Source organism: Phalacrocorax carbo, chromosome 12 (assembly GCF_963921805.1).
Source record: "Phalacrocorax carbo chromosome 12, bPhaCar2.1, whole genome shotgun sequence".
Lineage (NCBI taxonomy): Eukaryota > Metazoa > Chordata > Aves > Suliformes > Phalacrocoracidae > Phalacrocorax > Phalacrocorax carbo.
In genome coordinates, this window is record NC_087524.1 from 7268911 (window position 1) to 7295300 (window position 26390).

Genomic DNA, 26390 nt, shown 5'->3' on the forward strand with positions numbered 1-26390 from the left:
GATGTTATGAAGTCACGTGTCTCTGGTAACATGGCCCCTAGCTCTGACACAGTGGTGGAGGGCATCCAAGTTTCATGCTGTAAGGAGATGAGCCCACACCTGGGATCCTATCCCAGTTTCAAAGGTCAGGCGCATTTCTGTGGCTACAGATGTCGCGGGGATGGCATTTGACCTTAGTTCATCCTACACAGAAGGCGAGGTCTGATGGTCAGCAGGATCATTTGAACCTCTCTGGAGTTAGATTTCATCTGAATTACAAACTATTTTTTGTTTCTTCCCAGCCAGGTCTCTAGACAAACTCTATAACTTTGCTGACTGCTCTGGCCTTCACCTGATCTTTGCACTGAATGCTTTGCGCCGAAATCCCAACAACTCCTGGAACAGCTCCAACGCCCTCAGCCTGCTGAAGTACAGTGCCAGCAAGAAGTACAACATCTCCTGGGAGCTGGGCAACGGTGAGTGTGGGAACAGGAGAGGCACGGGAATGGAGCTTACTGGAGCAGAAAGGTAATCCCTTCTGGAAGACGATATTTGCAGGTCCCGGGATGCTTTGCGAATATAGTTTCAGAGGGATTTAAAGGCCTCTGCTGTAAAGTAGCACCATTAGTTTCCATTAGTTGGTATTAAACACATGAAATGTTTCTGCCCCAGATGCTGGGCACAGCTGGTCCTGTGGTGGGCAGACCAGCAGCTTGATGGACTTCTATGGTGGCTGCAGTGCCGGGGAAGCAGGGGACGTTATGGGGACAGGAGCATGACACCAATGTGCGGGTCCATCACAGAGCAAAAGGGGCACGGGACGAGATGCTGGCACAGGAGAGCAGGTGATGGCCTTCGTCTACTCCTCAGAGGCTCCTTCTGCTGCTCTGCAGAGCAGGCAGGCAGCTCTGCGGAGTTCAAGCTGTGCGACGGCGTGTGAGCTGTGTGTCTCTCTCCGGAAGCGCGGATGAAGGAGCAGAGCTGGCAAGCCTTGCTTGTCTATTTTTATTTTCCCAGAGCCCAATAACTATCGGACCCTGATCGGCCGCTCAGTGAACGGAAGCCAGCTGGGGAAGGACTACATCCAGCTGAGAAGTCTGCTGCAGCTTATCCGCACTTATTCCAGAGCAAACCTCTATGGGCCAAACATTGGGAGGCCCAGAAAGAACGTCATCGCTCTCCTGGAAGGGTAAGTGATGTTGCTTTGATCAAGAAGAGATCAGAAACCCCTCCTGAGACCCATGCCCTTTGCAGCAGGTAGACTTGCTCTTTGCCTTCCTGATGTCCGACAGCTGCCAGGACAGCAAGGCTCTGTGCAGCTCAGCCACTGCGGTACCAGGGGCTTGCAGACATGGTCACTGCTAAACTTCTGCAGAGGTCCCTGGTGGGATTTTGGGATAGGCTGATTAACATTCTCCCAGGTACTCCTAGCGTTTCCCAATTATAGGCAGACTGAGGTGCCCACCTTGTTGGGATATGAAGATGACTCAGTGGTGTGGATGCAGGCTGCTGCACACCTCTGGGCTGCAGGGCCAGGAGGTGGGTCCTGGCACCACTTACCAGCTTAGATGTTGTTTCAGAGTCCTCCTGGACAGATCACTTTGTTCTTCCCCTTTGATGGCTTCTTTCTGTGCTTTCTCCATCTGTGCAGAGGAAGAACCTGTAGCAACTTTCTTCACTGGCCAAGCCCTCTGCTCCCTCCTAGGAGAATTGGCATGACTCTAGTTTGGGAAGGCCAGAGGTGGAGAAGGAATGGTGACAGTGAGGGACGCAGACACCTGGAGGTGACATTGGACAGCTACAGGAACCAGGGAGGTGTGGGAGCCTGCTGGCAGTAGGAATTGGGACTGTGTGGCTCGAAGACCATGCAGCAGAGGGGAAATTCCCTGCAGGACTGTAAACAGAAACTCCAGTGCAGAGGGCTGGGCAGGGGGAGGTGTGGAAGAGACTCTGCTGGGAGCAAAGCTGGGTCTAGCATTCATTAACATCTGCATGAATGATCTGGCAGAAACAATAAACAGCACACTGATGCAGTCCCCAGTGAGGCGGGGAGGGAGCCAGGGCCAGATTCTCAGCTCTGCTGCAGCAGCACAAAGAGACCATAAAGCTGGTGGAACCAGCTGTGACGCCAGCATTCCTCCTGCTGATGAAAGTTGGGGAACAGCCCCTGCACCCACACCACGGCTGCCACCGATGCCACACAGGCGCATCACTCGCCGGACCCCCGGTATTCTGTATGGCGGGGGGGGGGGAGTTAGAAAATGTTGTAGTAGCCTTGATCAGCAGGAAACCTATTAGCGCCGGGAGGAGTGGGCTGAGTAAGAAAAACAACAGGGATGAGAGCCAAGAAGCTCTTAGAGAAAGGGAAGTCCTACTGCTGCATTTGCCCTTCGTGCGCCGCAGCCGGGTCCCAGGAAAGAGGGGTCGGAAGAGCTGAGTCGCACAGCCAGGGTGGTCTGGCAGCTCCGCGCTGCTGGACCCGCACTCCGACAACAACCCCAGAGTGTACAATCTGATGAAGGGGATGGCAGAAACACCACATTGAATGAAAGGGAAGGGAGGTAAGAGCTAGGGTTTGAGCAGCCCTGGTGATGGGGTGGTGAGGGCTCTCCAGACCCCCACCTTGGTCTGCAAGAGCTGTAAGGAGCATGCCTGCTCTGCAGAGTGACTGCTGCTGCCTGCCAGGGTTGACACTGGTCCACAGGCACTCAAAGTGATTTCTCTCTCCCATGGAGAAACCTTGTGTCCTGCACTCCAAACCCTGGTGTCTGCAGCTCATGGCAAGCGGCACGTGCCTGCATGGCTTTACAGCCCATGGGGTCCTGTGAGACAAAAGCTTCTTGTCTTTCCACATAAAGACGCTGTTATTACCAGGCAGGGCGTAAAGAGGAGGAACAAGTCTGATTACACAAAGACAAAGGGCTAAATGCCCACTTGCAGTATTCGGAAATGGAGTTGCAAAAGAACAAACAAATAAACCCCAGTGCCTAGGCTGCTTGACAGCATGAGCTTTATTGCCAGCAGCTCCCTGAGGTCTCTTCAGTACTCTTGGTTAGCATTACCAAGAGCTCTGCCTTCTGCAGGAGCATTGCAGAACTGGTCAATGGGATGTGGCTCAGCATGTGCCTGGGGCTGTCGCAGCCAGGACATGCCTCTGGGGATTCTGAATGAGCACCACACAGTCAGGGAGAAGGAATCTGGGAAGGTGCTCTCAATGGCAATCCTGCTGTCTGCCTTGCTAGACCACCATGAGAGGTCTATGTAGTGCTCGCAGCAGGGTGAAGGCTCCAGAGCAAATAAAGCATGTACAGTTAATCGTCCTGATGATGTGAAAACTGCAAAGTTTTGCTCTTATTTTAAAAAACATGATGAACAGCAGAAGTCCACCAGATAGGAAGAGATATGCCAGGTGGAAGATTATGACTCAAGTGTTAAGTAAGGCTGGACGAGAGAGAAGAGACACCCCAGAGCAGAAGTCAGGATGGGTGGATTAGTCTGCCAGGCAAGCAGTGCCCTATTACACAAAGTGAGGAAGTGGATTTGTGGGAGGGCAAATAATGGAAATGAGCTGAAGTGGGAAAGGAGAGCTCAGAGAGGCCCAGGGAATGTGACCTCCAGTGGTAGAAGCTGGAGTTAGATGTTCTCCAGGGGAAGCTTCTGGAGTTACCTGAGGTGCCAAAAGACTCAGAATAGTTTCATTGTGAAGTATTACTTAAAATTACATTTTTCTGTTGCGGGCTCAGTGTTCCAAACATCATAGTCTATTGTTTAACCATTACCTCAAGCAACCAAGCTAAACTTATTCTTTGTGTTTAAACCTTGTCCTGCAATAATGGTATTGTCGACATGAATTGGGCATTGCACTCGGCTGTGCACCAGGCTCTGTCTCCGTGGTGGCAGATGGACGCCTTCAGGGCCATTCCAACACAATCCTAGGGTCTGTCCTCCAGGACAGGGTGGGACTGAACCCCTCCTGGGGTCCCACCATTCTCTGGATTCTGCTAGAAAGATTAAATGATGAGTGCAGATCAGGTACCCAAACGGTTGTGCCAGGTAGGGGTGCATGCACGCTGTCCCACTGCAAAGGCTGTCCTTAGGCAAGTGGCAGTGAGCTGTACTGGGTGTAAAAGATGCGCTTTCTGATGTTAGAGGTAGGATACGGTGAGGGGAGGAGAGCGCTGCCCGAAATGCAGTAGCACAGGCTTTGCACACCCTTCACTGCTGAGTTATCGCTCCTGAGCTCTTGCACCACCCTGCATGGTGCAATGGCTCAGAGCAGTCACAGAGTGTATCGGTGTCACTCTGGGCTGGCAAGTCCTGGAGACTGGACCAGAACAGCTACTGCTGGTGTAAGGACAGGCTCTGCAGCGATGGAGCATTGCTGCGATGGCCGGGGCCTGCTGTGCAGGAGGCTAGAAATAGTGTCTTGTGAATGCACAGGTGCAAGAGGGAATTTCTCCAGACACAACCAACAGTTGAGTTTGATGAGGTGTTAATTAGACCATTCATGCAGCCTGAGCTGTTGGAGAGCAGACCATGTTAGCTACCTACTGCGTCTGCGGGTACAGGAATCCCAGAACTACTCAGAATTTGCTTGGGGAAAAAATTGTGAGATTCTAAGGAATTAACATAGATTTTAACAGTGGATCAGGAATTGGACACAAAGGTTAATGCATAACTGAATCATGCATTCAGTGCTGGAAGAGAAGAAACATGAGGGAAAGCTATTAGGAAGAAGGGATCCTAACATGTGTTATAGCTCAGACCATTTGGTACAAAACTGAGGCCGGCACATCTGGGCAAATTTGGCTAGAAACTCTCCTGACCTGCTGCATCTCAGCTGGTGTCGCCTAATTTTTGCCACTGGACACTCACAAGCATCAAGGTGTTACCTCCACCAAGGCAGGAGCTGCGGTGCCAGGAGGGTAAGGGCTGGTGGGAACTTGGGTCCATGCTAGGCTGGCTGTTGCTGATGCTCTGTGGCCACTTTTCAGTCCTGAGCCTGCTGAAGTCACTAGAGAAGTGAAAATCCTTCTTGTCTGGAGCTACAACCTTTCCCTACCTCCTCATCCGCCAGCTCTCAGAGCCACCAGGCTTGCTGCCTCCTTGGCTTTCTGTCTGCCCTCTTCCCACCCTCCTTGACCCCTTCTTGCTGCTGCTGTCTCCATTGCACATCTACCCTCTGGTCACAGAGCCACAGCACCTCTGGCCAGGTAGCAGCAGCAGGTGAGGAAGCTCCCACATGTCAGTCCTCACCTCACAAAGCACAAGAGTTTCTCATCCTTTGTGACTTTTCTGCCTCCTGCTCTTGGTTTGTAGTGCCTGTGGAGAGCTAACCACCCATCTGGGTCACTTTGGCACCTTTTGGTGATAATGTCATTCTGTAGTGCTCTGAAAGGAGCCCATAAAGGTGAGGAAACACATTTGTCAGTGGTGATGAAGCCCTTTCTCCCTGCTAGTTGTGGACACGGCAGGGTCGGAAGGGGGCATGGAGACGATGTCCTGATTATCTGTGGGCAGCCCAGGTAGGGATCAGGTTAAAACCTGTCCCGATCTTCAGCCCTGCTCCCTGCATCCACAAATCAACCCCAAGCCCAGGTTCCCATGTTGGTGCTTATGTGGTAGAGAGAGGCGTTAGCTTATAGCTCATGAAATGGTACAGGGCTGTACACCTGGGGTCCAACAAAACCAGAGGGCAAAGCAAAATCGAGGTGCTAAAAATGGGAGAGTCTTTAGTAGTATTTTTATGATGACTGTCCATGCCTCGTGTTCATGCTGTTACAAGGGTGAACAGGGCTGGGGCTGTTTCAGCAGGTCAACAGACATAGTCAGTCCAGGCATTGCTTTTTATCTGTGACTTATTCTGGAGTAGCAGCCAAAGACGGTGTATGGGCAGAGCTTGTTTGTTTAAATAGAAGTAGGGAAGAGAAACAAGGAGAGCCTGTAGTAGACAGCATCTGGCAGAGGGAAGGACGCTGGGTGGGTTTCAGGAAGAAATATAGGCATTTGTCCTGTCCTTTTGCTGACAAGGACTTCTGCCCTGTTTGACACAGGGAACTTGTAAGCACTGCAGTTCTTTAGAAGCTCTGTTTTGGCTATTTGACTTTCTTTAAAAAGTACATGGTTGCTGTATTGGTCTAAGGCTCTTTTGTGATGCTGCAGAGGTGAGCGTGTCTCAGTCAGCAAAGCCGGAAACTTCACCCTTATGCAAGCTACCACAAGGCTGGTGGCACAGGCTGTACCGGGACACTAAATAGGTCCAGAGCAAGAATTTTGTGCAAAAAATCAAGCCACAAGACAAGCAACATTAAACTAATGATACAAAGGGTGGAGGAGGTCACTGTAGCATGAACTCAAGCACTGGTAGCATTGAACTTATGAGTGAATCCATTCATAAATATATTGAAATGAAGTGTGAAGGATGTGATGAGGCATTTTGAGGTTGGAAAGGGTTAAGATAATTGTTGTTGCTGAAACTTGATCAGGATGGCTGGAATGCCAGAATCACAGTCACCTGTATAGGAAGAACCAAGTGGGTAAGAAAATATATAGATGAGTTTATGCCACTGTATGAGTACACAGTGTACCTTCATCCTGATAGCTATTAAATCTTAGTCATTTCATCTCAGAAAAGATGTAATAGAACAGGAGGGTTGCAGGGAGAGGAGCCAAGGACGTGCAGAGGAATAGGGTGTCTTCACATGAGAAGAGGTTAAATAGGCTATGCCTCTTCAGCTCAGAAGACAGGGCACGCAGCTAGGAGGGAATGTTATGGAGGCCCATGAGCCTGTGAATGGGGTGGTTTTTCCACAGTGCAGAAAGTACTTTGGAAGGAAGCTTTGGAAAGAAGGTATGCAATGGCGTTGTAGCAGTCATTGTCACAGGGTATTGTGGAGGCCAGAGGTGTGTGTTCAGAAAGGGACCAGTCAAATCAATAGTGCAAAAAACATCAGTGGTAATGCAACATCATGGTCCAAATGCAACCTCCAGGGTCCCTGGCGTGTAGATTTCCAATGCTGCATGGGGCAACATGGCACATAAAGCCCTTTTTGCTAGACAGCTAACTGTAGATCAGTTTGGTTGAAGAAAGGTGAAGCTGAGCAGAGAGAGAATACAATACAGCAGGCGATTTATATGTAGTCCCTGCCAGGCTCTGTTCCCTGGAGTGGAATCCCAGTCTGAAATCTGGCACTGCAGGTCAAAGTCTTTGCAGCAGGTGGCAGGAGTTGGGTCTAGTACCTGTTGCTGCTGCTGCTGCTGCAGGTATTTGATTGTGTTACCGGGACCTGAAGAAGTTAGTAAGTGAAGCCTGTGCCTTAGTCCAACCAGTGTCACCAACCAATTCAGACACAAGATAAAGCTATTTCTACCCATCACTGTTGGCTCAAAGGGCAGAGATCTGCCATCCCAGCTCTAGGGATCCACTACGGCACCACAGGCAGGCCAGTGTTACTGCTACATTTGGGGCTTGGGAGGGGTCAGTTTGCTTTTGTAGTACTTCAGGGAGTAACAGATGTTACAAACAGCCTGTGTTTGTGAAGTCCAGCACCCAGGAGTCAGATGATGATGGTAAACCACCTGGGAGCCTGTCCATGGTAACTTGTCTCCTTGTGCAGCTGCATTCTTTGTTACAGGATCACTTTTTTTATTATTTAAAGGATGACAATCTGCAATTACCTGCATGGGAAAGAGATTTCCAAATGCAGATGGCTCTTTAAAATATCAGGAATAAGCCTAGGAAGTTCCAGTGGCTGGAAGCTGAAGCCAGACACATTCAGATGAGAAATAACATACTTGGAGGTTAATTAACCATGGGAGAAATTTGCTTAAGACTGCAGTAGGTGCTCCATGGCTGGCAAGTATTGAATCAGGACAGGAGATCCATTTCAGAGATGTGCCCATGCTCAGGGGAAAGCTGCTGTCCTGGGAGATATGGCTATGGGAGATGCTCTGGAAAAGGTCAGATTTGAGCGACTTGAGTTTCACAATATCGAGGTGTGGTGTCAGTACCATCTGGTGGCGGTGCAGCCCTCCTGCCCTGCTCTCCCACAGCTCATTCCTGACCTGTGAGGTGCTGTCCCATGTCATGTCAGTATTACCATTTCTGGGACAGAGCTGTGAACTGTTTGGGTGCCTGATCAATGTTAAATTACATTTTTCTCAGTGCTTGTTTAAAAGTAAGCTTGAGCCTCTGTTCTAGCTCAACACAGACCCCGCAAGAAGTAATGCTGGCATGGGGTGCTGGCACACGGGCAGCTGCAAGGGTAAGGAGATGGGCATATCCAAGCTCAGTGACTTTTTCTAATCCTCAGCATCACAAACTTCCTGCCAAAGGCTCCTGTTCCTCCATGGGCCTCTGACATGTTCTGTTTTCCAACCTAGAGATGCTGCCCCAGCAGATTTTGAGGACTTTTACGTTCACCCAGGTTTCTTGTAAGTGGAAGTCCAGCCAGGGATACCACAGGGGCATGCCCTGGGGCTGCCACCCACCTGAATTACAGGGCATCGCTAGAGTAGTTGCCCTCATTGCCTGCACAGCATGGGCTCAGCTTGTCCCACTACTCCTGGTAGGGGAATTTACTGCTCACATGCTGCATGGTCGATTGGTGCTCACACAGAAAGGCCAATGTGTAGGAAAAAGGCAGATTTACTGCGCCAGCCCATCCCATCTGTGCAGCACATGTGCAAGGATCTGAGCCCTCCCGGAAGCGTCTGGTTTGCTCTGCCTGCGCCACGCTGCATGCATGGACATCATGCAGTCCAGGAAATCCCAGCTAAAAATGTGCCGGCACTGGTCATTTGGACTGTGTGGATCTTCACTGGCCTCAAAATCTGTGGTTTGAGCAGCACAGGTGCTACAGGAATAAAGGGATTAGTAACATCTGTATTCCTAAACGGAGGATGTTCAGATACCTGTGCATCACTGCATCTCCACCTGCCCTGGGCTTTCATCTCTCGCTCGTGCAGTACCACTGGTTGGCTGCTGAGCTGCTTTAGGTTCCCTCCTTTGGAGGGTAGAGACCATTGCCCAAGTCATCTGGGGTACTCCAGGCACAACTCCAACTTTAAGGCAGGACTTGAAGTTTTACCAGGAACTTTTGAATTTCATCCTGAAAAAATCTCAATAAAAGGGAAATTAAAGGAGAAAAAAAAAAAAAAAAGAAAAAGAGAAAACCAGGCATGGAAAGCAAAATTTGAGCTAGTTGAGCTAGATATGCATCTTCTATGGTAAAATTTGAAAATGACCAGAACTAACCAATTTACTTCACTCTTATGGAGACAGAAGAGGAACACTAAGCAAGCCAGGGCCTTTTGTGTCCTGCTTTTGGTCTGTACCGTGCTGCCTGAGTGATGCCTGTGTCCCAGAACAATGTTTTCTCAGGAAGTTTTTAACAACAGGTCAATTAGCTTCCTAGAGACATAGGAGATGGGACAGATGGATCTTCTGCTTCGGCTGCTCCAGGGGTGCTGGAGGTTATACCGAGGTCTTGTTTTGCTTTTCAGTCCCTGCTCAAAGTCCGCTGTAGCGGGTGTGTTTGCAGCAGGGCTGTAGACACTGTGGAAGTGGCAAGGAAAACTGAAGAGCTGCTTCCTCTGAGCTATCTGCTCATGGTTTTGGACTGTGAGTGGAAAGTGCCAAGCTGAGCCTGAAGAGGTGTTTTAGTAAGGTCCAGGATGGTTTATTTTGCAGCCAGAACATAAAGCATTTGAGGTTAGAAAGCAAGCTGAGCTAATCTTCAAACCCAGTTGCAATATATTGATCTCAAGCCCAATATAGATTGTGTTCATAATTTCAGTTTAGAGTTCATTAGTTCACTCTTGTACACTTCGTGTGTTACATTTTAGGCAGCAGTCCCTCTTCTGACCATTTAAAATCCGGGAGTCGGGTTTTTGATCCTTTTGGCATATTTCCGCACCCTTAGTTTTGTAGAACAATATTTGCAAAATCCCCTTTTTGCCAGGTGACCCTCGTGAGTTGTCCCTCCGGCTGAACCATGGCTGGCCCAGCTGGTCTCTTTGCCCTGCTCAGCTGGGGAGGAACCATCCCCAAACCACTGCCATGGTAGTGGCCTCCTGGGCCTGGCCCCCAAGAGAGATGTAAAAGCATTTCTGAAAGGCAAGCCTGGGAACTGAAGCTCACAGCACTGCTAGGCAGCAGGATCAGGGATGCATCAGTGCTACAGGGTTTTACAGCATGTTATTGTTTTTCCATTTCTAATTGTATCTCTTCCCTCTCTGTCCACAGGGATTTATTACCGCTGCCTTTGCCAGTGTCTTCTTATGCTTCACAGGGTCCAGCTGCCCTTTTGTCCCAGTCTATAATTGACCATCGTCATGAATTTAAAGTCAGAATGATTGCTTCCAAGCTATTTTTAGCCTGAAGTTTGCTGCTCTTGTTTCAGAGCTGAGTAGTGGCTCATGTGCCGGAAAGCTTGCTGTTCTTCCCTGCCATGACAACTGGTCTGATAAAATGTCTCATCTGTCCTCACAAACCTTCCCTCTCCTTCCCCACCCTCAGTCACGGGGCTGTCCCAGAGGACATGGGGTTGCAGAACCCAGCACCATTCATCCCTGTGTCCCGGTGGAGCCAGGACAGCTGTGTGATTCCTGTTGTGTTCCCAGGATCCCCATGCATCAAAAAGCAGCCCGAGACAATACAGCAGTGGTTTGGGTTTTTTTCTCATCACATTCACTTGCTCAAGCCAATGTCTCCTGTCACGTGCATACATTTTCACTTCCAAAATGCATCAGCTATGCAGCACACATTATACTACTGAACAGAAAAGCGTGCCTGTCCAGTTGGTGTGTGCCTTTGTGTGTTTTCATATCTCCTCCTAAGCGTAAGAAGAGAGTAGATGCTTGGGCTTCCTCCTGGGAGCTGCAGTTTTGCAAGGTGCAGTTTTGATTGCTGGAGGGACTGTCTTGGAAGGCAACAGGCCTGTGCCAGAGGCGGCTGCCGCAGTGGTCACATACAGTCCCCAGAAGAAAAATTGTTTTGGTTTTGGCATCAGTGGCATAAGCAGATACACCTGTGTAGCCTCAAGTCTGACTCAAATAGGAGCTGCCTAGAGGAGGTGTATTGCCTTTAAGATAGCTGGGACACAAACCATCAGGAGACTAATATGTACATACAACTCACTGTAACTTTGTGCATGGAAGTGCTGTGGTTAGTACTAGGAACAGGTCAGACTGAAAGTGCACCCAGGTCAAAATCCCATCAATTTGCTAACAGCCAGTGCCCAAGAACAAGCATCAAAAAAGGGAAGCATGTAGCAGTATTTGTCCAGCCTTTCCTCCCATCCTCCAATTCTCAGGGGTTTCCTGAGCTGGAGGTGGCATCTTTGCATCTAATAGCTTTGCTGATTCTTTCCTTCCATTTTCTTCCATTTTTCCAGTCCTTGCTTGAGTCCAGGGAAGGAGTTCCTCAGCTTAAATACTTGTTGGGTGAAGAAGTGTCTCATTTTAAGATGGACATTTAAAGCTTTTTCTTTAATCACTATTGAGGGTTGTTGCAGTCATAGAACTAAGTACATACCCCATGACCTTGTTCCTGAAGTGCTGTTGTGCTCCAAAAACCGCCCCAAAACGATGCTCAGAGCTCTGCTGCCAGCTGGGTTTCACTCTTATTCTCAGCTGTGCTTGCTGCAAGCATTTGTATTAAGAATAATTTATTCTTTCCATTTAAGGATGGAAAGGTTTCATTAGAAAGGCTCTACGAGTACAGTGACCACCTTTGGGGTCCTGTGATGCAGGATGGCCATTGGTTGTTTTAGGACTTCCCCTGTGACAACGTTGGGCTTATCTGGTTTCCTCCTCTGTTTCCTATAGGTTCATGAAAGTCGCTGGCAGCACGGTGGATGCTGTTACCTGGCAACAGTAGGTATTCACCATTTCTTCTACTTTCCAGCACTAATTGCAGTGATCAGAGGATGCTGGGAGCAGAGCTGATGCGCTGTCTAGGTGTGAAAGAGGGCAGATGTGCGACAGCCACCTCCTCCGTCCTGCTGCATTTAAATAGGTGAAAGAGGCTCTGTCCCTCCCTCTGGAGCCTCTCGAACAAACACAGGAGGGGGTGTATTAACCTTTACCGTGCAGCTGAGACAGAGGCTAAAAACAGCACTGCCTGTATGCCTGGCCTGCCTGATTACTGGAAACAAAGCCTGCGCTGGACCGCTGAGTCCCCAGAGGCAGCTGGGAGGACAGGCAGCTCTGGTGGTGGCTGGGGTGGGGATGACAGGGAAGCAAAAGCCACCTGTGACAGATGTATGGGACTATCTGAAAGCCCTTTTCCTTTCACCCCAACCACTGTCTCCCTGCAACCACTGGCCTGAAGCTAAACTGTATTGGCCCAAAGGAGGGAGAGGCAGCTTAGTCCAATGGTAAATATGTAACGCCCCATTCCCCGCTCCTTTTTGTAAGGGTCTTGGATGTCTGTAGACACGCCACTGTCCTGCACTGCAGGTGGGGCCCTAGAAGAAGATGTCAATGCAAAGGAGATGAACATATAAGATCCAGGTCCAAGTGGGATTGCCAGAGGGGTGCTGATACCTGGTTCCTACACACGAACATGTGCTGCAGTTCAGGAGAGGCAAAGCAAGCTCTGAGCTGTAGCACTGAGTGTGACAAGCACCAAGTGGAGGGAAAAGTTTTATTATTTGGGGAAAAATCCACAAACACCTCTTTCCTCCTCTTATTTCCAACTGCCCCAGTTTGTGCACTGCAGCCAGGGGTAGGTTTTCCAGCTGGCTGTGACCCTCTGCAGTGGGAGTGTAAATGCTAGTGCAAAGGTGAGACAGTGTGCAAGCACATCAGCGACCACCAGAATTGATAGGAAAATGGATTGTGGGGCAGGCAGGACTCTCTCCTGCCACTGAAAGGACACATTTCAGAAATAGGTATTCACGGGAGCAAAAACCATGGCGAGACCCTCTTTATTCCCAGAAGTTGATTTGCTCTGATGCTGGGTTGAACTTCCCGTGTGGGGCACTGGCCTTGAGCATGGGAGCCAGGGTCTCAGGTCCAAGGTGGGCTTGTGTGTGCTGCCCATAGGGCTTGTTCCCCAAACTGGTCCTCTGCAGCGACCTTTCATGGGGTGCTCAGGTTGCTTTGCTGAAGTGTAGCAGCGTGGTTTGTAAAGCCTATCTCTTGTAAAGCTCTCCTGGAGACCTGCGCTTAAAAGGAGCTTGGTGGGTTTTAAGGCATGAGGTTTTTTTGCAAGTGTGCCCAGGGTCTCTGTGTTGGTGCATTAACCTTGGAGCCTCTGGCAGAAGCAACTGTTGGCATCTGAGAGTGGTTTATAGCACCAGCATCCAGCAAGTCCTGTTCCTCAGGGAGCTTAGCTTGCCTCACTGTGCTGCAGCGTTGCTTGCTTGGGTGTTTGGCTCCTGGGGCTTCTCTGCCAGGCAGAAGCAGCTTGGGGCAGTGGGGTAGCAGAGCATTTGGAGTGGGATTTGTGTTACTTACAGGCTCATGCTGTGCAATGATGATCTATGTCTCAGCTGGGAGTTCGCTTTTCATGATTACACGATGTGCTGATCACATTTACTTAGTCCAGGAATTTGCTTTCTGCAACAGGGCTTGATCACTGGGCCAAGCCCTTGGAGGAGTTGAAGGAACAAACTTCCAGGCTTCAGATGTGGAGTTTCATCCTGGTGTGCAGGGTGTCTGCCCACACGGCTGCTTTGAAATCTCCTCTTATAGGATCAGTGCAAAATGCTCAGCAGCTCTGTGGCTGAACAGCCATGGTGAAGCAGCAGCCTGTACACGGGAGGGCTGGTGCAGCTCCCGTGAGGGTTGGCATAACTGAGATGCTGCTTGCTGACCCATTTCCACTGCAGCATAGGAGCCGCTTCTCCCCCCAGCCTGGGTTTGCAGCTCTGGAGATTGCACCCGTATGCAATGGCCACAGCTCTGAGCTGGGCTTCTGTACTGTTTATGAATAAATGTCAAAACAGTGTCTCATCCCTCTGCTCCAAACAGCAAAACAAAACAAAATATGTATCCAAGAAGAAAATTATTAGCAGGAAACTAAACTGCTGTCTAACTTCAAGTATGAACGTTTCTGTTCCAAACCCTAACATTCTCCCGGGATATTGGTTATAAATTTGTCAAATCTGTTATTCCTTTGAAAAGGCTGTGCTCGATCCAGAAAGGGAACTGAGAAGGGAATACATTGCAGGGATCCCTATTCTCTGTGTGAAAACAGAATATATCTGAAATATAGCTGAGAGAAAAGTGACACTGGGTGGAAATAAGTAACCTCGCCAGCCTTTCTGAGTATAGTTTCAGTTACATATGTAACTCAGCATGTGTGCCTCCCTCTTCAGAAGTAATGTGTTGCTGGAGAGGGATGTGTGAATGGCTTCGAAACACTCAGGGAATTTCCACTAAAGGAGGGTGTGGCAGGTGGGACTGACAGTGGCTCTGAGAGTTTTGGCTTTTCCCTGGTAATTTAGTTTGCTTGTTACGAGTAAATGCTTGGTTTATTGCAGACCCCCTCAGTCTTTGGATGTGGGTTTCCACTGCTCAGAAACCTCCCCACAGCCATCTCTTTGCTTGGTGCTGGCATCCTCGCACATGGGGAAGATTCGTTGCTCACTTAAACCTGCAGCCGTGCCCATTCCCATCCCTAGGTGTGCTCTCTTGGTCTGTACGGCTGGTTTTCCATCCAAAGTGTTGTGCAAAACTCCAAGTTTTGCATATTTAATGGGCAAATCCTTATGCAATGCTGCCTCTGAAGCACAAATCCCTATTAATTACAGGGTAAATAAATGTTTGCCTCTTTAAAGCCAGTGGACATATTTAATTTTGGCTCCTTAGAGAACACCACATTATCTTCCAAGGTGGAAGGTCACCCACCCTGTGTGGCGAACCAGAGATGCTAGGCAGATGGGCATGTGGGGGATGCTGCTTCAAATGCTTTTGCTGGGCTTGGTTTGTGTGACATCTCTTCTGGCTCAGACATGTCGAGGGTGCTGGCAGAGTTGGTCATGAGGCAGTAGCTGCAGGGGTCATATTTCCCAAAGGTGCTGGGCAGAGTTGCCCAGTGTGCTCACACACACAATGATGTATGTACCAAGGGAACCAAGGGAACATATCTGGGGGCTTGCATGACCCTGCTGCGCATGCTTAGAGCATGGTGTCTTCTGAGGTTGTGCCTGGAGGAAGGGGTTGCATGAAAGAACCACATGCCCATCTCCAGCTCTAAATATACCTGCCAGGACACGGCTTTGCCCACTGGCTTGACATCCTCTGCACTGTCTGATGGAGGGTGCAGTCCCTGGCAGCATCATGGCCCTGGCCACCACCATGGTCCCAGGCAATGCCAGGGCATGGCCAGTGAGATGATATGGGCCAAAGACAGCTCCCCCCCCCTGGACAGACAGCGGCACCTCTGGGGGCAATGAAAGGCATGGGTGTGAGTTGTGCCTTTAGAATCATAGAATCATTAAGGTTGGAAAAGACCCTTAAGATCATTGAGTCCAACCGCTGCCCTATCACTGCGAAGTCCACCACTAAACCGTATCCTCAAACACCGCATCTACCCTTCTTTTAAATACCTTCAGGGATGGAGACTCAACCACCTCCCTGGGCAGCCTGTTCCAATGCTTGACAACCCTTTCGGTGAAGAAGTTTTTCCTAATATCCAACCTAAACTTCCCCTGGCGCAGCTTGAAGGCCATTTCCTCTCGTCCTATTGCTTGTTACTAGGGAGAAGAGGCCAACCCCCACCTCGCTACAACCTCCTTTCAGGTAGTTGTAGAGAGCAATAAGGTCTCCCCTCAACCTCCTCTTCTCCAGGCTAAAACCCCCCAACTCCCTCAGCCGCTCCTCGTAAGACTTGTTCTCTAGACCCTTCACCAACTTCGTTGCCCTTCTTCGGACACGCTCCGGCACCTCGATGTCCTTCTGGTAGCGAGGGGCCAGAGAGCAGCCCCAAGTCATTCTTCTTTATCACTGTATTTATTAGTTGACTGGAGGTGGGCAGCACCTCTCCCCTATGCCAGCAGGTCTTTACCTGGGGGGAGCAGGTCGCGTCCTGCCTCTCCTCTCCCGGGAGAGTGGTGGGGTGGCCTGCGTCCTGTGCTGCAGATGGAGGCTTTGCCATCTCCTCGGGAAGATGCTCAGGGGTGGGAGCTGCCTCTGTCAGCAGAGGTGTCTCAGTTTCACAGCTGTGGTGGCAGCAGGGTGTCACGCTGATGGCGATCTGTCCTGCTTGGCGTCCCCGGCAGGCGGGTGCTCTAATTCCTAGCAGACTCTCCCCACAGCAGCAGGCAACAAAGTAGATCCGGAAATTCCTGAGCTTTGGGAAGTGGGCTTTAATGTAATTAACTGCAATAGAAGAAGAGGTCAGATAATAGGGGCAAAGGTTTCTCTTTAAAATGAAAGGGGAGGTAAATGAAACCAGCTGCCCAGGAGCCAGTGCACTGCCTTCATTAAATATGGGACAGCACTCATGATCCCACGCAGCAGATTGTGGATCTTTCCAGAAAACCGTTTTAAAGGCAGCACAAGTCCCAGAGGAGACAGGATGGAGATGTGTAGCTCCAGATTCACCCAAATGCCCAGGTACCTGGCACTGCCCTTCTCTGGGAGGCTGTGTGCACTCTGGCCTTACATCCTGCCCTAGAACAAGGGCTTTTCTGGCTGGCAGCTGTGCTCAGCCCTGCCTCAGTAGACCCTTTGGCAGCAGCTTTTTCAGGGTGCTGTTCCTAACTTTTGTCTTTGTGTCTTGAGTCTCATGCTGCTGTTCCAGACAGGGATGGTGGCTGGAAATTGGGGTGGTGCATTTCCTCACACTGGCACAAATCCCTGCGCAGCCTTTGGCAGAGTCTTCCCCCTGCACCATGCTCTCATTTGGCCACCTCCAGAGAGATACGAGTCATACCTCCCTTTGCAAAGTGCACTGATCCCATCCTGGGTTTCTAGGGCATATTCAAATTAGGTTTTTAGGAACGGGATAATGTAAATGGAAGGGGGAGAAGCAGCCTCAGCTTTGCATAGTATAATAGGGCACCCAAAGTGGCTGTACATGCCCTTTCCTCTGAGATGTATGTCTCATCTAGGATTTAGTTGTTAGATCCCTCTTTTCCTTGGCTGGCTGTTCTCAAGTTCCTGCAGATCGTCTGTCTACAGAGACAGTGGCATCAAACTGGGGGGACACGATGAGTCAGTTCTGCATGCAATTACCTGTATCTGTTCTCTCCCGTATTATGAGAAACAGCATAGTCTGTGCCCGTGGTAGGCATGCTGAAACCTAGGCTTCAGGGCCAGCTCTGGTGCTGCATCGTACTCAGAGCCCACTGGAAGATCTGCCAGCCTGTGTTGGAGCTGAATAGCTTGTCCATGAGCTACGTGTCCTCTGCCTCTGCAGAGCTGTCGCTGCCAGAGACCCCTGCTCACACTGGGGAGGGTCTGTCCATTCAACTCCTTTGGCACTCAGACTTCATTGGCATGGGGAGAGGAGGACGTGGATGCTGCGGCCCCTGGGGCTGGCTCAGCCCGGCTGCCTGTGCACTGTGCTGCTGCCTGGGGAGGTACTTGTCAGTGCTGGAGCTCTCTGCAGCTGCTGCTGGCTTTTTTGGAGGTTGGAGAGTTGCGACTGTTTGGGGTTTTTGGTTTTGTGGTGTTTTTTGTTTTGGTTTTTGGTTTTTTTTTTTTAAAGTCAAGTGCACTGAGTCATTGTAAATATCAGCAAAGCTGCAGCCTTTGCTCCTGGGAATAATCCACGCCTAACGAGCACTTCTCATGCTTTAAAGGCCTGTCAGTTGTTTGCATTTTGTGGATTTCTATACTGCCTTTACTGACAGTTAAAGTTCTCAAAAGAAAGCGCCCAAATCTCAGCGATGAAGCCTACAGCTGGAAACAGCTCATCCGTTCTCAAGTAGCCCGCTACCAGGGAAGACCTCCGTGCCTCTCTCTTCCTCCCAAGCCTTTTGCAACTGGTGCCATTTTCCCTCTTCCCCAGTTTGGGGACGTTGAAAGTACCTGTTAGTGTCCAAGAACTTCCCGGGCAGATCTGCAAGAGATCCTGGCCCATCTTACAGAGACTTGTAATTGTCTCCATGATCTGTTTAAATACCCAAAGCCAAAGTGCTCCTCTCCTCGCTCCCGCAGGAGAAGATTTCCTGATAATGAAGCAAGTTTGGTTTTGCCCTTCATCCCTCTGCCAGTCCCCATTTCTCTGTGTTGTTAATGAAGGTGTCAAAAAAACATGACCATGGCACTGTCCTGGAGCATTTCTCTTCTCTGCAGGGTCTCAGCTGTGCTCAGCACAACCCCACCTTCCCAGGCTGCCTCCTCTGTGCAGTCCCTGGGAGGGCAGAGCCTCTTCTGGGGCTGCTGCGGGAGAGATGTTCTCCCTTGGCAGCAGAGCTGTAGGTCAAAGCACACCCTGTGCTTGGATGAGATGATGAGGAGATGCATGCCTACCTTTGCTTTCTGAGGGGTTTTTTCTGAGATCATATTGGCTTGCACAGAAAAGCTGAACCCTGCAGAAAGCCTGCTGTGTTGGAGGGGCCATATGCGGACTGAGGTATCTCTAACTCTATCTTTTCCCATTCAATGCAACTTTATTTTTATGGCCTTTCAGCCAGTTTTCGGCCCAGGTGATGGAGTTTTTAGTCCACAGCAGTCTGAAAAAATTGTTTCTGTTCAGTTCTTAAGTGCTGTGCTAAAATCCAAACATCTGCCATCCCCAGAGTCCATTGCTTTGTAATTTTGTCTTAAAAAGTAATCTCTGTAAACCCCACCACTGCCTGCTGCTTACAGATCTGCTCTCCTCCCGGCAGCCAGTGGTTTGATAGTGTGTAAGTGATTGGAATGATTTCGAGCACTTCCCAAGTCCCCCCTGGAGATAATCTCTACCCTTAGCACCTTCCAGTCAATGCAGACATACAGAAATGCATCTTTGCTCTTTCCCTGGGCTACACAATGTTGGAGAGAAACTGGGCATGATCCCGTGGGGACACAGCAGGGACTATGCATCTGGGGGAGGATTGGCAGAAGAGACTGTCTTCATTTAATGCATTTCTGTTCTGGGCCAGTTAGTCCTGGTGTTGCTCCCCTTTCACCGCAGCCCTGTGCAGCTCCAAATGCATTTACCCTGTTACCTGGGTAGTGACTTGGAGCACTGAGATGCAAAAATCCTCTCTGAGCACTCGTGTACGTTGCATGTGTGCTGGGTGCTCTGGCTGAGGCTGTTAGCCGGCAGCATTCTTTGGGGATGTTCCTGCATTCCAGCACCCAAGTGAAGCAGCCACTATGGCCACTACATCTGCTTGCTGGTGCAGATGAGATGCATGTTATGGAGAAATCATCCATGGAAAGCTGAATCCACCTCTCTTCAGACCCCAGGCCTTCAGCCCGCTATGCATCCCAGCACCCATGGCTGCACTGAAGTCTGTGGAGAGGAAGAAGGGTCTGTGTAACTCTGGTGGATGTGGCTCCAGCAAGGGATGGGAGGCAGTGCTGCATGCTGCAGCAGATGTCCCAGTGTCCCTGCATGGCTGGGTGAGCCTCTGGGAGATGTGCAAGGGCTGCCACGGCTTGTTGCGTGGGGGCAGAGGTGGCAGCCCCAGACGCTTCCTCAGGAGGAGCCAGCTGGGATTACCTCCAGCCACAGGGCACTTGCACTCCAGGACAGGCTGCTTCACCTTATGTCCTGGAGCCAGGAGACCGTATTGAGGCATTTCAGAGCCTTCCTTCCATACTTAGAGACAAATGATTCACATCATGATTGGCAGCACTATAGCTGTGTTTTAAATAAGCAAGGACATGGAGAGCAGGAGTCAGCCCTCTGTATGGCAGATATTCCCTGGCATTCCCAGGGCAGAAGCAGTTTCTGTGAGAGCAGGGCTTCCCCTGCAGGTCACAGACACAGCATTTCTTGAGTCAGGGATTCTGCTGTGGACTTTGCTGGGAGGGCAAGCAAGGAAAGTGCAAGTGGTGCAGGGGTGCTGGGAGCAGGGCTCATTCTGCTGCTATATGTCCTCAGTCCATGCGCCCCACAGTCACTAAACCTTGCCCAGAAACACCATCAGGGCTTAGCCTGGAGGCTTGTTATTGCAGCAGCATGTCCAGGAGCAATTCTGGTTCTCAGACCAGAAGCGGTTCTGCACAGTCCCTGCTGCAGATCAGCCATTGAATGGAGAGTGTCCAGTGACCCAGGCAGAGTTAAGCAAGTGCAAAACTTCCTGTGGTTTCTGCAGTGCAAGATGCTCTGCATTCAGGGTGCAACCACCTCACGCAGTTTTTTAGAGATTGAAAGCATCTGCCAGACACAGGCATGGCCGGAGGGCCGGGTCAGGGCAGGGTGCGAGCAGGGGCTCCCCTGGAGCAGAAGAGTTTTCTTGGTATGGGGCAGAAGCAGGACAGGAAGATGTAGTTCCAGGCAAAGCTACTCCCAGCTGTCTGATCCTTGTCTTTTTATTTTCCTTCCAGTTACTACATTGATGGTAGAGTGGCCAAAGTGACGGACTTCCTGAAAACGCGCCTGTTAGATACACTTTCTGACCAGATCAGGAAAATCCAGAAAGTGCGTGAGTGCAAAGGGTCTGCGAGGAGCAAGGAGCACTGTGTCTGCAGTGACCAGCCTTGGCACAGCTCATGGCCGGGGCTCTGGCCTCAGCACCGACATGCTCCCGGGGGAGCTGGCATGGGCAGGGATGGAGGGTGGCTGCTGGGGGCAGCTGTTCTCCCAGCTCAAGCGCAGCCAGCCCTCACTCAGGGCATGGGAGGGAAGTCCAGGCAGCACGGTGCTGGCTGTGGGGTGGGATGTGCAGCGGGTCGGGAGGAAAGCAGCAGCGGGCTGCAGCATGGCATGGGCTGTGCAGGTGTGCCAGGATGCAGGCTGGATGCTCAGGACAGGGACAGACACTGCCGTGCAAAGCCATTCTTAAGCAGCTGACTCTCTCCAGTCTCCCATCCATCTATTCCTGAAACTTGCTCCCAAGAACGAGGAGAGAAGGGAGCAACCAGGAGATACCAAACCAGCCAGAGCAGGGCTGGTGCTGTGCCTGCTCAGGATGGGTTTCCTGCTGCAATATCTTGCCTCACTTTCTCACAGTGCCTAAAAACATTGCTTGCAAATTTGTGACAGTTGTATTTCCAGGGTGATTTTCACTAGCAGAGAATTATGATCATTATGAACAACTGTTTTTTTTTCCCTGATGATTGTGTTTTGACTATGTTATAAAACCCAGCTGTTGCTGGCGTACTGTGTCAGAGCCCATGGATCTGCCTGGTTAGCTCAGCCTGCAGCAAGCGCTACTCTCCCCGCTGGTCAGGGGCACACGGTTTGCATCTCTAGCGACTGGATAGGGCACAGGAGCTTTGCGGGGTCCCCCTGCTTCAGCTGATACGGGGGCCAAGGCTGTGACTGTCCCACTCAGCCGTCAGTCTGACAGAAATAAGGTACACCTAGTAAGTGGGAAAGGCTTTAGGGACTAGAAGAGATGTCTGTCTGTCTGTCTTGTCTAGGTTTTCATATCATACCAGTCATCACAATGTCTTACTGTTGTAATTCCTGCAGGGAGAGACCATAGGATGAGTAAACAATTCAAAGAGACCCTGGGAAAGGGGATGTGCGGGTCAGCACAGCAAAACTGGAGGAGGGGACCCACTTGCTGACTCCCCCAGCACTAGGTGGGAATCCTCCACGCATGTGGATGATCCTCCCACTGAGGGGACGCATGGTGGGGCAACCAGCAGGATCAGTGTGGGGGCAAGCAAGAGGCACTGGCTGGCCCTGCTCCCACTGGGGGGACATAACCCCACCAAAAGTGATGGCATGTGTCCCACCTCTGCCGCGGGTTGGGAACCTGCGGAGAAGGGAGCAAGAGCCCCCAGGGTCGCTGGGCAGAGTGCTCCGTGGAGTGGAGCATGGACAGCAGGATGGTTGGGGAAGATATTTGCTGTCCTGGCCTTGGGCAGCTGGGTGGTGACATCCCTGGCAGGACAGGACACTGACCCTAGGGGCTCTCTAGACCCCATCCATCCCCCGACCAGTGGCAGTGAGGAGCTGCCCTTGGCATGGACTGGGGGAACGCTCACACCCACAGGGCAGGATTTAGTCCGTGCAGGGCAGGGCCGGGGAAGGGGTCTCCTGGGAATGCCAGTGTGGCTGAGCAAAAGCACAGCACTGGGTGCTAATAGCCTCCAGCTTGGCTTTGAGTCCATGCATCCTGCCGGGGCTGATTAGAGCAGCTGGGCTTGTCCACTTCCCTGTTTTATTGCTTCCTCTCCGACGGGGGAAGGTGGCGGGCTTAGATAATTACAGGCAGGATGCCAACACCTCTGGGGCTTCAGTCAGCGATGTCGACTCTCACAGTCTGTGAGTGGGAGGCAGCCCAGAGCTGGCGTATTTAACATCTTTGAGGGATCCCAGTCCATCCAGCACATTCCAGCGCTCCTCACTAATGGGGCAGGATCCATCAGGCTGCGCAGAGCACTCCTCAGGCCGCTGGGTTTGCAGACATCTGGTCACAGGAGCTCATCACCCAGCCTGGAGAAGTAGGATTGCGGGAGAGAGGACAGGGCATTGCACGGTGCTGCAGGTTGCTTGCACTGGGAGAGAGCAGCTCTGGCCATCTGAGCCCTCCCGTCCCGCCTGGCATCTCACAGGTTTCTGCACTGCCAGCTGGAACCTTGTAAGGGGTGAGACAGCATGCTCAGACCTGCATGTTCCGTCTGTGCCAGGGACCCCTTGACACTGAAGAGCCCCTCCTCAGCCACAGGGCTGGTTCTGTCTGTGGCCAGGGACATTGACTGCCCAATATTCCTCCAAGTGGCTCCAGTTCATGTCCCAGCGCTCCCACGCTGCAGAGCCATCAGGGCTCAGGTGTTTCCTGGTGCGGGTGGCCACCTTGCATAGGGGCATAGAGAGCTGGGGTGACGTGGCAGGGCAGCCTGTGGGACAAAGCGCATGGGGAGGCAACAGGGAAAGTGCAGGGTCTGGGTTTGGGAGCATGAGAGCACATTTGGGAGGACGTGTTAGGAGCAGCTCCAGAAGGTGGGTAGCGGACATGGAGAATGAGGACCAGTCTCCCACCACCCGGACACCAGTGAAGACACCGAGTGACTGTGCCAGGGTTGGACAGGCACTGACTGCCCAGCATCAGTGTTACCGAAGGTCTCAGTAAGCTTTCCTGGAACATCACACAGGAGATGTCTGCCTTGGCTTTAAATCACAGGTTCATGAGAGTCATTTTGGTTGCTTTTGTGTCCCACACAGGTAGTGAACACATACACGCCAGGGAAGAAGATCTGGCTGGAAGGCGTTGGTGCAACCTCGGCCGGAGGCATGAACAACCTCTCCGATTCCTATGCAGCCGGGTTCCTGTGAGTTACACCAGCTTGCCGGCACCAGGGCACTGCCACCCCCAGGGGCTCTGTGGGCTCCGGTGCTGCAAAGCCGCTGCAGCCTGGAGAGGGCCAGCTCTGTGCCCAGAGACCCCACCTGTACTCTCCCTTGGTACTTCCCCAGCAGCCTGGGTACTGTTATTTTCTCCATAGAATCCTTATTACCCCTCTTCAGCTCTGCTTTCCTGTAGGGGAACCAGCTTCTGGCATACTCAGAGAAGCAGAGCAAGGAGGGGACTGCTCGTGATCCCACATGGGTACCCACGGTGTGCCCGCAAGGCATGGGTGTGAAAAGGGAGGTGAGATCCAGGCATGCCAGGTCCAGGACCCAGGGCCAGCATCCTGACAGGCTTGCCTCACTCAGCAACTCAGGATTACCCAGGCCTCTTCCCACTCTGCGTTTTTGGTTCAGCTGCAGCCACGCGTCCTTGCATTGCCGGGGCACGTGCCCAGGGAAGCGCTTGGCAGGACTCTGCTCTGGTGTGGTGGGTTGACCCTGGCTGGATGCCAGGTGCCCACCAAAGCCCCTCTGTCACTCCCCTCCTCAGCTGGATGGGGAGAGAAAATATAATGAAAGGCTCATGGGTCAAGATAAGGACAGGGAGAGATCACTCACCAGTTACCATCATGGGCACAACAGACTCAACTTGGGGAAATCAGCTTAATTTATTAACAATCAAAGCAGAGTAGGGTAATGAGAAAAAACCCAAATCTTAAAAAACCTTCCCCCACCCCTCCCTTCCTCCCAGGCTCAACTTCACTCCCAATTTCTCCACCTCCTCCCCCCAGCAGTGCAGGGGGACGAGGTATGGGGGTTGCGGTCAGTTCATCACACACTGTCTCTGCCGCTCCTTGCCCCTCAGGGGGAGGACTCCTCACACTCTTCCCCTGCTCCAGCATGGGGACCCTCCCACGGGAGGCAGCTCCCCACAAACTTCTCCAACGTGGGTCCTTCCCACGGGCTGCAGTTCTTCACAAACTGCTCCAGTGTGGGTCCCTTCCATGGGTGCATCCTTCAGGAACAGACTGCTCCAGCCTGGGTCCCCTGCGGGGTCACAGCTCCTGCCAGCAAACCTGCTCCAGCGTGCGCTTCCCACGGGGCCACAGCCTCCTTCGGGCACATCCACCTGCCCTGGTGTGGGGTCCTCCACGGGCTGCAGGGGGATATCTGCTCCACCGCTAACCTCCACGGGCTGCAGGGGCCCAGCCTGCCTCACCATGGTCTTCCCCACGGGCTGCAGGGGAACCTCTGCTCCAGCGCCTGGAACACCTCCGCCCCTCCTTCTTCACTGACCTTGGTGCCTGCAGGGCTGTTTTTCTCTCATATTCTTATTCCTTTCTCTGACTGCAATGTCTTAGGGTTTTTTTCCCCCCTTCTTTAATATATTATCCTAGAGGTGCTACCACCGTCACTGATGGGCTCGGTTGGCCTTGGCCAGCGGTGGGTCCATCTTGGAGCTGGCTGGCACTGGCTCTGTCAGACATCGGGGAAGCTTCTGGCAGCTTCTCACAGAAGCCACCTCTACAGCCCCCCTGCTACCAAAACCTTGCCACGCAAGCCCAATGCATCTGGAAAGCATTTTCTCTCCTTTGAAGCCACAGCCATTCCTGGCTCCTGGGGCTTGTCTACTGGCACAATCCCGTGGCATGGGCATGGACATCCTGCTGCAAAGCCCCAGTTCAGATTTTCAGAGCCAGCTGTGATCATGAAAGATGGAGGAAGGTTATCCAGGCTCTGGGGGGAGGCATGGAGATGTGTCTGGGGTGTCAGGGCTGTGGCAGGCTGCGAGGGTTGGAGACTTTGCCCAGGGGGTGTGAGGAAACAGGCTGATGCAATGGTCTGGTCCCACCTGCTGAGGTGGCAGGCACAGGGTGCTGGCAGGCTGGGGGGACACCCCAGGCTTCTGGCACAGGTCTGTGATGCCGGCATGCATGCAGGGCTTGGGCGTGGTGTCAGGACATGCAAGCTGAGCACAGTTGGGGCAGAGTTGGCTGCAGCACGGGCAGAGGTGTGCAGGAGTGCCAGGGTGGGGATGGTGGGAGCCAGTTAATACCCAGCTCACAAAACCATTTGAAGGCTTTGGCTCAGACACTGGGAGCAGACGCCAGGTCAGGTGCATGACAGCGATGCCATATGCCGGAGGGCAGCTATGCTGCCAGCTCTGGGGTCCCCCTGCAGCAGCCTGACTCTGCTCCCTCCATCCCCAGGTGGCTGAACACGCTGGGCTTGCTGGCCAGCCAGGGCATCGACGTGGTGGTGCGGCACTCCTTCCTCGACCACGGCCACAACCACCTGGTGGACCAGAACTTCAACCCCTTGCCGGTAGGTCTGCCCGGGGTATCGCACTGGTGCTGGCTTCTCCCCACTCATTTGGGGGGAGGTTTCTTTCCTTGTGGCTTGTCCAAACTCGGCTTGGAAATTAATTTTTCCAGATCTGTTTCTTGCAGTATTAATAGGAGACGTTAGTTCATGTGAAATGCAACATGTTGGAGGCAGATGGGAGAGCGTTACCTCTCTAGCTGAAATTTCATCTACTGCCCAGGGTTGGTAGCATGGGAGAGAGGCTGATGCCGCCAAGGGGTGCCAGTGCGGACTGCGGAGACAGAGGGAGGGAGGTACGTGGCAGGACCACGCATGGCACAGGGCAGGCAGCTGGATCGGTAGTGGTGAGCTGGCCTGGGGGACGCCAGGCCAGAGACCCAGCACCTAACTTCAGATCTCTAGAAACCGAGATGAAGGGCATTTGAAGGGCATTCCCAACTTCACAGGGAGCAGCAGTTCTCACCAGTGCCCTGCAGCACCCCTCTCTCTTCAGAAACGCCTGGGCAAAGGAGAACTCCCAGCGCACATGGAGCTGATAAAGAAACTGTATGAAAACCCCTGTTAAAAGGAGCAGGTTTCCTTTTTGTCTTTTTTCGGGGGGGCTAGTAAATACCCTGTCTTGTAAGTGGAGAGCCATGCAGAGCAGCTGTGTGCTCTGTATCTCCCCTGGATGGGATTTATAAGTCCATGACCTGGCAGACACTGCAGGGGGGCCGGGGATCCACGT

General features: G+C 51.8%; 1 protein-coding gene across 11 annotated transcripts in view; it reads left to right on the forward strand.

Moving 5' to 3' along the window:
• Positions 1–26390, forward strand: part of HPSE2 (heparanase 2 (inactive)) — a 114351-nt gene that overhangs the window by 74261 nt on the left and 13700 nt on the right. For 5 of the 11 annotated variants that reach the window (XM_064463909.1, XM_064463917.1, XM_064463920.1 and 2 more), the window contains 6 exons: positions 286–455; positions 997–1168; positions 11809–11856; positions 20422–20515; positions 23213–23319; positions 25549–25663. In XM_064463909.1, coding sequence (XP_064319979.1) covers positions 286–455; positions 997–1168; positions 11809–11856; positions 20422–20515; positions 23213–23319; positions 25549–25663 — 706 coding nt within the window. Of the gene's footprint in view, positions 1–281; positions 456–996; positions 1169–11808; positions 11861–20421; positions 20520–23212; positions 23320–25548; positions 25664–26390 lie in introns of those variants that run through there. The other 6 variants (XM_064463912.1, XM_064463911.1, XM_064463914.1 and 3 more) reach the window with 4 other exon arrangements.